At 39.8% G+C, this 11,964-nt stretch overlaps 1 protein-coding gene across 1 annotated transcript in view; it reads right to left on the bottom strand.

The window, feature by feature from the left end:
* LOC109971040 (unconventional myosin-XVIIIa-like) overlaps positions 1-11,964 on the bottom strand; it is a 233,547-nt gene that overhangs the window by 72,717 nt on the left and 148,866 nt on the right. Inside the window, 3 exon segments of the mRNA XM_020619059.1 lie at positions 2,609-2,763; positions 4,051-4,178; positions 4,315-4,426. Coding sequence (XP_020474715.1) covers positions 2,609-2,763; positions 4,051-4,178; positions 4,315-4,426 — 395 coding nt within the window.

Here is an 11,964-nt window from a genome sequence, read left to right as displayed (position 1 = left end):
AGGTTAGCGTGAATACGAAGGTTCGTAGAGCTGTTAGAGGAGGCTTTAGAGTGACCCACCAAGACCCCCACATTCATTGGTGAGTCCCCGCTTTTGGCCAAACCGAATAGATCGCTACCTGGTGACCCTTCTGACTGCAGTATAACTGTCAGAAAGAGGAGCTCAACCAAGTTGCATAGCTTCCTACCCAAAGATGGGTACCAGCTGGGGAGACCTAGGATAGGATATGACAGGTGCCCTCTGGTGCCCTTGCCTTGGGAAAGAGGACTAATTGGACACTGGACCAGAATGAGTACTCCATTCCCAGCAACACCCACAAGAATGGCTGTCAAGGCGAATGGCCAAGGAAATCAGAGTCTCACTCAGCTGGTTAATCCTGGTTTGCCAACTCATCCTTTAAGGTTTCAGATATCCTGTTCATGAATACAGTGGATAGAGCCTCATTATTCCAACCAGAGTTGGCAGCCAGAATGTGGAACTCAACTGATTATTCTGCAATGCTCCTATTCCCCTGTTGCAATGCAAACAGGCATTTGGCCATGTTGCCTGCATGGTCGGGATGATCCAACACCTTATAAAGTTCGGTCAAGAAGCTCTCCAGGGTCAGGTTACTGAGCACCTGTTGCACAAACCTAGCCTCTGCCCAGGCTGAGGCCCTACCTCATAACAAATTCATTATATAGAAAACCTTTGATTGGTCAGGTTCAAAAGAACTGGCATCTCTGTTCAAAAACCATAGTACATTGTAACACAAACCCTCTGCACTTAGCTAATTTGCAGATCATAGAATCTCTCAGGGTCAGGAATACACGCTCACTGTGATAGAGGGGAGACTGGGTGACAGAGGAACTAGCCGAACTGGCCTGGTGGGCTGCTAACAAAGTCTCAACCAGGGCGGCAAATGCTGTTACCTGGCTAGAAAGCAGAGAGATTTGATTAGACAGATCCTGGGCTGTCTCAGCCCACATCCTCTGAGATTGATCAATCCGGCAGAGTAGTGTTCTGTGATGGGTCAAGATGGTCTGAAACAACAGTTGTCCAGAGTCTGAATCCACTGAGTCCATAGTGGCCAGAAGTCGGGCAGATATAGCTCAGCTGGGGTAGCAGCTGAGCTATCGTGTTCACCCATGACTGTGTCGGCTCCCACAAAGACAACATCATCCTAAAGTTTGCGCATGACACTGCGGTGATAGATTGCATCACTGGCAGGGATGAAGCAGCCTACAGGAGGGAGGTGGCCAGTCTGTTGTCATGTTGCAAGGACAGTAATCTCACCGTCACCACGGAAAAGATGAAGGAGATGATAGTGGACATGAGGAAGGAGGGGAGCTCATCGGCCACTGTTCATCCGGGGGCTCGAAGTGGAGAGGGTGAGCAGATTTAAGTACCTGGGTGTCCAGTGAGGACCTCACTTGGACACTTAACACCACACAGCCGGTCAAGCAGGCCCAACGGCGACTACTTCCTGGGGAGGCTGAAGAGGTTTGGCATGTCACCTAGGGTCCTCAGCAACTTCTACAGCTGTATTGTCAAGAGTATCCTGACCAGCTGCATCACAGTTTAGTATAGCAGCACTACTGCCATGGGCCACAAGCGCCTGCAGAGGGTGGTAAAGACTGCGGAGAAGATCACCAGGACTCTGCTGCTCTCTCTGCAGAGCATCTACCACCGCAGAGTGCCCAGGAGAGCTTCCTTCATCCTCAAAGACCCCACCCACCCCCAACATGGACTGTTCACACCTCAACCCACAAGCTGGAGGTACAGGGGTGTGAAATACAGGACCACTAGACTGAAAAACTCTTTTTTTCCCTCTGCCATCAGACTTCTAAACTGCTGACTCAGGAACTACCTCATGTAATTCCACCTGTACTGTTTATACACTCAGTTTGCACATGCATAATTGCACACTCACTGCTGACTATTTGCACACACAGCTCCCATGTAGCATATATTCTCTCTTCACTACATTGTGTTCTTGTTGTATTTTTCAACATGAGCAGCCCAAAGTGGAGAGGGTGAACAGCTTTAAGTATACTAACTGCTGACTATTTGCACACACAGCTCCCATGTAGCATATATTCTCTCTTCACTACATTGTGTTCTTGTATTTTTCATTATGCTTCTTTCATTGGCTGTTTTAAAGTGCCTTAGATTTTGTGATTTGATTTTGTCACCTACGTATCTACTTTATATTTCATTTATATTGTGTGGAATTCCTGCGGACAGCAAAGTAAGAATTTCATTCTACAGGGAAACACATTTCCTCACTCTGCATATGACAATAAATACTTGACTTGATTTGACAATCACTATTATGGACCTTTTACTTATGGGGCTTTTATTGCACATACAGTAGCAAGCTTAGGCTTTGTTAACTTCAGTAACATTTCACTTCAACCGCTGTGTGTAAAAATGTTCACACTGTAGAGCACTGAAAGGGGCACTGGATTTATAACACAAGACAAAACAAGAGCATCACTGGGAAACAGAATGCGGCACAATAATCATTTTAGCTCAATTATTTTGTTTTCATAGTTTTTGGAAGCCAAAATCATAATTGAAAATAAAATTTGAGTAATTGCACAGCCCTAATTGTATGTGTACTGACTTCCTCTGCTTCTTCTCCAAGTCATGGTTGCGGCTCTGTTGGCTCTCCAGGTGAAGTTTGGTGTCCTGCAGTTCTGCTGTCAGTCGTTGGGTTTTTTTCTTCAGCTGCTGGATGTTTCGCTGGGACTCATCATTGTCAGCTTGCAGTTCACTGATCTGCACAAACACATGTACAACCAATCAGAACTAGAAAACTTTTCAACATGCATATTGATGGGAAATACACAAAAATGTGTCACAAAAACTATAACATATACTCCATTACAAATATGATTTTTCATGAATCATTTGATTTACATCATCCAGCTGACCAAGTCAGCATGCAGAATGGGTTGTGTGTAATCACAGATCAAAACTTGATGAAGGGTTCTCGCTCTTCATTCCAGGCCTTTCAAGAGATGTGTCAGATGTATATGGCCAAAAACAGTATGGTTCACGAATGAGAAAGAAAGTACATTTATTACATGGTCAAAAGTGATAACATGAAAAGATGTGAATAAAAATGTGAATATTTGTGTCAAAAGACCATGTGCAGCACAGCTAACAGACCCAGTAATTCTACATACCAATCAGGACAAAGGTAGGTCAAGACCACAAAGTGTTTGATAAGAATTCAGACACTAAGGCCTGATCAAACAAACCTGTATGAAGAGCAGAAATCAACACTGATAAAATGTTAGCACAAAAGCTATACACCCACACATAAATGTAGATACATACACAGATATAATAAATCTAAAAAAAAAAAGTAAAAAAGAAAAACCACAATACCAGTCATCAAAAGCACAACAACAAGCAATTACAAAAAACAATAAGGATAATTCTTCATTAAGAACTTCTGGATATAGTGCTCTCATGTCAAATATCAATTAACATTCTCATCTAAATAGTTTTTTTTTTAAATAAATGTTACCACCTCTTTGTGGTTTAACAATCTGCTGTATAGCATGGCGTGAGTTGTGTCTATGAAGTATGCACTGTTATTTCAGTCTGCATGGGGCATCTATTTAGCTGTTATGGCATTAATTAATTGCACATCTAGTTTTTTTTTAAATAACTTGAAAACTCATAATAATAATGATATCAATGTCTTTCAAGCTGCCAGGGACAGGTTTTTATGGTGGACCATTTCTATTATGAGGGTCAAAGTATCATGGAAGTATTGTCTTTAAGTGTAATGGCATTATGGGGAAATTGATTGCCTTCGCAGAGGTTTGCAATCTATGTCTAGAGTGCAGTCTTTTCATATATGAAAAATGCATTGAAATTTTTATTTCATTCAATTTTACTTGAAAATTTAAAATCAATTCATTCTACAATACAAAGAGAGTCCAGCTGCAGAGTAGTCATTATTGGAATGATGGAACACAATGACAAAGTAATAGATTTATAATAGAAGATCCTTATCAAACTCTCAAACAACTCTGTCCAGTGCCCACTCACCCTCCTCTCTAGCTGCCGTCTGTTCTGCTGCTCCACCTCCAGCTTGTCATCAAACTCCTGCTGTAGTCTCTTCTTGGTGAACTCAATCTCCTTGATGGCTCGTTCATACTTAAGCCTCCACTCTCCTCCTGTCACAGCAACATGCTTACAGTCACAGAGAACCAGGGTGGGGGCTGGGGTGCTGCAAAAAAACATACTCTGACCACTATGTGCTAGAGTGTTTATTTTAAGCACATTGTGTATGTGTGGAGGAATGTGTCCGACCTGTGTTGTCATCATCTGTCTCTCCATTGAGTTCAGAAGCCCTAATGAGTCGAGCCTCCATCACCTCCATCTCCATGGATTCCACTTGTATCCTCATGCTGTCAAACCTGGCCTGGTGGATGAGATAAGCAGTTTCAGTGACAATGTTAACACTGTGACCAAAGATTAGCCCAGAAATTGTTCAGATTTTCAGGTGCTGGAACCCAAATAAAAATGCATTACACACCATAGAAACATACTAGGATCTGATTTACTGCATCTCATCAGTTACATATTACTTTTAACCTGCCTGTCAGATGTCTGCACTGTTTCCCTGCCCTCATGATTCTCCTTCTCGCAAACTCACTTTGTAAAGTAACTGGTAGGACTGTCATCTGTTCCAAAAACCATGTTCAAATAAGGTTCGAATTGACATGTAATTGGTCTGAATTAATTAGAATGCACCCCCATACCCCAAATATGCAGTCATGGTCATAAATATTGCCCCCTTACATGTCTGTCAGATAACACACCTCTTCTCCCAGAAAACTGTTGCAATCACAAATTCTTAGATATTCTCATGTTCAGCAGAGAAAATAAAATGATAGAAATCTGATCCATTCCACATAGAACCCCAAAAATGGACTGAACAGAATTACTGACACTTTTTCAAAATAATCATAAATAGTTGTATTTCAAGTCTGTGATGCACCTTTAGTTTGTAATGAAACTCACATGTAGCAATCAACAGGTGCTGGCAATTAGAAATCACACTTGCAACCAGTTGAAATGGAGAAAAGTTGACTCAACCCTTGTCTGAGGATTTCCACAGTCATGAAAAAGCATTGACAATCTAAAGGCTACCAGTCTCCAGAGATCCTGCTGTTCCTGTGTCCAATGTGTGCAACATTGTCAAGATGTTTACAGCCCATGGCGCTGTAGTTAACCTCTTTGATCAACTTCCAGATTCAAGCTGATCTGCAGGCATGGTGCAACAGTGTCAGCTCGCACTATCTGTCACCATCTGATTGACAAGGGACACTATTAGGAGACCCAGGGGGATCCACTGCTGACAGAAAAATAAAAAAGCCAGACTGGAGTTTGCCAAAACCACAGCCCATCTGGGAGAATGTCCTGTTGACAGATGAGACTGAAATAGAGTTTTTTGGTCGAGCACATCCTACTGTGTTCAGAAAATGAAATGAGGCCTTCAAAGAAAAGAACACAGCCCTACAATTATGTTCTGAAGTGGTCAGCAATGAGTCCAGATCTAAATCCCATAGAGCACCTGTGAGGCTGGCAAAAAAAGAGTGGTCCAAAATTTCAGTAGAGAGGTGAAAGAAACTCACTGATGGTTACAGGAAGTGATTGATTTCAGTTATTTTGTCCAAAGGGTGTGCTACCACATATTAAATTGAGGATGTCAATAACTCTGTCCAGCCCATTTCTGGATTTCTGTGTGGGATGTATCAGAGTTGGCTTTTTTCTCTACTTTTCTGTGTTGTTCCAATGCAAACAAAAAAATAAACATGAGAATACCAAACAATCTGTGATTGCAACAACTGGGAGAAGTGGTACTATACACAGTATATTAATATTATTTAATATTAACATGGCCAATAGTTTTGACCTTGATTGTACATGTTTTGTTGTATTTCAGTTGTGTGACTTGTAATAAACGTATATTAAATGCACAGAGAAAATTATTTGTTTTATTTGCTAACATTTACATAGTTAGCATGAATAATATAACTTCATACAACTAGGTAATGGAAAATAAAACAAAAACTATATTATTAAATCCAATCATTAAATTCATATCAGTAAATATGATTTACTTAATATTTTGTATTTGATTTTTTTTTAATTAACTACATTTTTATGAAATAATTTTAATTTATGACTTAAATTTTAATTGATAACTTTTTGAATGTTATGTGTAGTGGTAAGTACATTTTACTTAATATTGGCAAATGAGTTATACTTGATATTACAGCAGTAAGATTCACTTATAACAAATTGTTACAAGGATTTTATCAAATAAATCCTACAAGTTTTTTTTGCTGTAGAAAAATTAGCAAGGCAAAAATCTTCTTTTTTCACCTTTACTTTTTTTTGTCAGCAAAGAAAAAGTAAACAATTATGTAAAACAAGGACAAATGGACATGAAGTAACTTCACGACCTGCTACATTTGTGGGATCACAAACTGTAGGTGCTGATCAGTAATATAGTTTCCCAGCCAAAATATTTGTTTTTCAGGAGATGGATTAGCTGCTTGATTTTCACTGCCATCTTACATTCAATCACATTCTGTCTCTGACATTAGCACTTCCTAGAAGAGAAAAAGTAAGAGAAATCATATTCTACATATCTACAATCGAGAGAATTACACACAAGAACTGCTGGGATACACTAGGACAATGCAGCAGCATGCCATATGAAACAGTAGGATAATGTAACATGAAACACTGTGGATGTAGATGTAACATTAACCTTCTTTTCATTATCTTTTGTGTTGCTGTCAGTCAGTTCCAGATTAATATGGGCAATCAACCATTCAGTAAATCATCTCTAAATGTTTGCTGCATAGATCTTACTGTTTCAATGTTATCCAACAATTTAGCATCACCTCTCAAACTGAACCCAATGAAGAGGATTTTGGTACAAATGTGAGAGCAGAGCAGAGCAACACTATGTGAATAAGTAAACAAACCTCAGACTACACAGGGAACGAAACATTAAACCCTGGTAATTGTACACAATGAGTAGAAGATATAGTCTACAATAAATATTAAAAATACAGTTTAAAATGGAGAAAACTAGACTAAAATGTATTTAGTTTTTATTAACTAAAACTAAAAAAATATGCATTTTCATCAAAAGACAGACTAAAATTAGGTGTCAAAATTAAAACTTTCACAAAAAGCTACAGAAGACAGGTTTATGATTGTCAAAGCTTCTCATTATTTTTCAAACCTCACAATGAGCCATTGTGCAAAGATGGTATTTATAAATTTCTGAACAAGTTCTCATTCTCATTACAATGATTTTTTAAAATATTATTTTTTGCACTAGTTTGCACCACTACTGTGATTGTTTTCCTCTTTCCCCTTAAAATTTTTGATTTTCTTATTATAAATAGTAGTTGTAGTTGTTTGGTGTATTTTTTATTTATCTTATTGCTCATTAGTTATCTCAGCACACTAATACAGTGCCTTGCGAAAGTATTCGGCCCCCTTGAACTTTGCGACCTTTTGCCACATTTCAGGCTTCAAACATAAAGATATAAAACTGTAATTTTTTGTGAAGAATCAACAACAAGTGGGACACAATCATGAAGTGGAATGAAATTTATTGGATATTTCAAACTTTTTTAACAAATAAAAAACTGAATAATTGGGCGTGCAAAATTATTCAGCCCCTTTACTTTCAGTGCAGCAAACTCTCTCCAGAAGTTCAGTGAGGATCTCTGAATGATCCAATGTTGACCTAAATGACTAATGATGATAAATAGAATCCACCTGTGTGTAATCAAGTCTCCGTATAAATGCACCTGCACTGTGATAGTCTCAGAGGTCCGTTTAAAGCGCAGAGAGCATCATGAAGAACAAGGAACACACCAGGCAGGTCCGAGATACTGTTGTGGAGAAGTTTAAAGCCGGATTTGGATACAAAAAGATTTCCCAAGCTTTAAACATCCCAAGGAGCACTGTGCAAGCGATAATATTGAAATGGAAGGAGTATCAGACCACTGCAAATCTACCAAGACCTGGCCGTCCCTCTAAACTTTCAGCTCATACAAGGAGAAGACTGATCAGAGATGCAGCCAAGAGGCCCATGATCACTCTGGATGAACTGCAGAGATCTACAGCTGAGGTGGGAGACTCTGTCCATAGGACAACAATCAGTCGTATACTGCACAAATCTGGCCTTTATGGAAGAGTGGCAAGAAGAAAGCCATTTCTTAAAGATATCCATAAAAAGTGTCGTTTAAAGTTTGCCACAAGCCACCTGGGAGACACACCAAACATGTGGAAGAAGGTGCTCTGGTCAGATGAAACCAAAATTGAACTTTTTGGCAACAATGCAAAACGTTATGTTTGGCGTAAAAGCAACACAGCTCATCACCCTGAACACACCATCCCCACTGTCAAACATGGTGGTGGCAGCATCATGGTTTGGGCCTGCTTTTCTTCAGCAGGGACAGGGAAGATGGTTAAACTTGATGGGAAGATGGATGGAGCCAAATACAGGACCATTCTGGAAGGAAACCTGATGGAGTCTGCAAAAGACCTGAGACTGGGATGGAGATTTGTCTTCCAACAAGCCAATGATCCAAAACATAAAGCAAAATCTACAATGGAATGGTTCAAAACTAAACATATCCAGGTGTTAGAATGGCTATGTCAAAGTCCAGACCTGAATCCAATCGTGAATCTGTGGAAAGAACTGAAAACTGCTGTTCACAAATGCTCTCCATCCAACCTCACTGAGCTCGAGCTGTTTTGCAAGGAGGCATGGGCAAAAATTTCAGTCTCTCGATGTGCAAAACTGATAGAGACATACCCCAAGCGATTTACAGCTGTAATCGCAGCAAAAGGTGGCGCTACAACGTATTAACTTAAGGGGGTTGAATAATTTTGCACGCCCAATTTTTCAGTTTTTTATTTGTTAAAAAAGTTTGAAATATCCAATAAATTTCGTTCCACTTCATGATTGTGTCCCACTTGCTGTTGATTCTTCACAAAAAATTACAGTTTTATATCTTTATGTTTGAAGCCTGAAATGTGGCAAAAGGTCGCAAAGTTCAAGGGGGCCGAATACTTTCGCAAGGCACTGTATATATAATAAATAATGGCCGTCATCAATTTCGCTGTGGCAGTGTATCAGCTGTTATGCAGCGACAAGGCAATGAAACCAATTTCATGTGGCCAGTAACTGGACAGGCTTGATGTTGATTCACTAACTTGTTGAACATGAATTGAAAAAATATTAAACTGGCTAAACAAAATACTAGACTTTATATGCAACCTGTGCAAATATCACTGCAGTTTTATGTGATGGCAGTGATTTCCACAAGGCACAGGGCCTGTGCCATCTGTTACTGGGACCAGGTCAAATGTCATGACAGTTAGGACTTGTTCCTGGAAGATGTCGCTGAGTCACTGTTGTTCATTACAATGATGTGGCAACCCAGCTACCATTTTGGGACAGGGTTGCCATGCCATAATGCATGTATGAGTAAACTGAACCACTACTCTTTACAAAATGAACTGATTTGACAGAGGTGCGACCTTGGGTCTTGGTCTGACCTGGGGTGGTGGAGCCTGCTGCCTGTTACAGTCTGTGTGTAGCCTGGTACTGGTGGTCTATGGCCATAACTGGGGCATGGTAACCTTTATTTATAAAGCACTTTACAAGTCATCTGAGCACCAAGTGCTGTACAATAAGAACTAGGAAAATTAAAACACCTAAAACATTCTATACAAAATTATAAATAGCATATCATTGCCTCTATGGGATAGTAAAGAACATTTAAGCATCAGATGCAAAAGCCTGTTTAAAAAGGTGGGTTTTTAAAACGGATTTAAAAATCGCTAAATCGATTTTGCTCCGGAGCTCCTGCGGCAGAGAATTCCATAGTCTGGAGCTGTGGACAGCAAAGGACCAGTCGCCCCACTTCTTATATCGCGACTGTGGGACCACCAGGGCCAGGTGCCCTGGGGATCACAGAGCCCTGCGCGGAGCATAAACGGGCAGCAAGTCTGAGAGGTACGGCGGAGCGAGTCCGTGAATGGCTTTAAAAACGAATAACACCACCTTAAACTGCACACTCCACTGCACTGGCAGCCAGTGAGCGGAGAACTGTGGTAATGTGGGCATATTTGGGGACATTGGACAACAGTCGAGCTGCAGGATTTTGGACCAGTTGCAACTTGTGGAGCAGGGGTTGAGACAGACCAGCATAGAGGGCATTGCAGTAGTCCAGGAGCGACGTAATAAAAACATGAATAGTTTTTTCTAGATTTGGACGTGATACAAATGGCTTAAGTTTTGCTAACAGCCTTAAATGGAAAAAGCTGGTCTTGACTGCTCGGACCTGGCTATCAAAATTAAAACCGCTGTCAAATATTACTCCAAGATTCTTCACGGAATCTTTGAGTGGAGGGGCCGAAACACCTAAGCTGGGTACCACTGCAGTCGGATCGGAACTGATGAGCATATATTCAGCTTTACTTTCGTTCAGGTGTAAAAAAATTCTGGGCTAGCCATTTCTTAATATCTCGAATGCAATCATCTAATGAAGCAAGTGAGTTCGGGTTAGATTGTAATAACGGCATGTAGATATGAATATCATCAGCAACTGTGCTCTGTGCACAACTGGAGATGCTATAGATGGCATTCATGGACAAGTTTTGGGACATGTTTTTTTTTTAATTACTTTATTTTTAAGTTATTTTTGGTTGTATACATTTAAAAAACACATAAAACTAACACAAAGAACAACTAGGACCTTCCGATACAAACATATAAAAAAGAAATGAACCAATTTAAGACTGACCCTCTCAGACAAGATGTTCGAGTTTAGACACTAGCAGTGCGTGGCTGACAGTATCAAAAGCTGCAGATAAATCTATGAGGACCAACATAACGGACCATTTTGCATCGATGGCCATGGTAATATTGTTGTGGACCTTTAATAATGCTGACTCAGTGCTGTGGCAGGATGTGAAGCCTGATAGGAATTTGCCAGGCACACCTACCCCATACTAAACCCTCTAGAAGATGGTGCTTCAATACATCATTACTCCAGGACTTAGATTTTATTACATTTATTGAAAAAGAGTGGGCATTCATTTTGGAGATGAATGACTCTCCAGAAATCTCACCCTCATTATTATGGGAAACAGGCAAAGCAGTAATTAGAGGGAAAATAATATCATACTCATCGTACAAAAAGAAAAAAACAACTAGAACTGGAAAGCACCTTAGAACAAAAGATAAAACAACTCACAGATTTACATTCTCAAAACCCTAGCAAACAAACACAAAATGAATTAGGTGAACTAAAAATGCAACTTGAAAATATATATAAAAAAGCGCAGTTTCTCATTCAACAACTCAAATATGAACACTTTCAGTATAACAACAAAACAGGTACTTATCTGGCTAATCAATTACAATGCAAAAAGGAAAAAGCATCAATCCCAACCATACTCAATCCTAGAGGTGTATTTGTTCATAATCCACAAGATATTAATAATGTATTCCAAACCTTTTACAGTAAACTTTACTCCCCCAATTACAACCCAAATTCATCAGAAATAGACACTTTCTTAGATAGTTTAGAACTGCCAACATTACCCAGAGAACAAGCTGACAGATTAGATGCTCCTCTCACTATCAACAAATTCCATAAAGCACTGATTTCAATGCCAAATAACAAAGCACCCGGACCTGATGGACTACCAGCTGAATTTTATAAACATTTTTGGCAAATGCTATCACCACTGTTTCTCAGAGTCACCACAGAAATTAAAGACACCTCCACAATACCAACACACATGAACACAGCCATCATGACACTCTTATTAAAACCAAACAAAGACCCAATCCACCCTTCTAGTTACCGTCCCTTATCACTTATTAATTCAGACTTAAAAATCATT

This window comes from Monopterus albus, unplaced genomic scaffold (genome assembly GCF_001952655.1).
Source record: "Monopterus albus unplaced genomic scaffold, M_albus_1.0 scaffold214.1, whole genome shotgun sequence".
NCBI lineage: Eukaryota > Metazoa > Chordata > Actinopteri > Synbranchiformes > Synbranchidae > Monopterus > Monopterus albus.
This window is presented reverse-complemented; position numbering and strand designations above follow the sequence as displayed.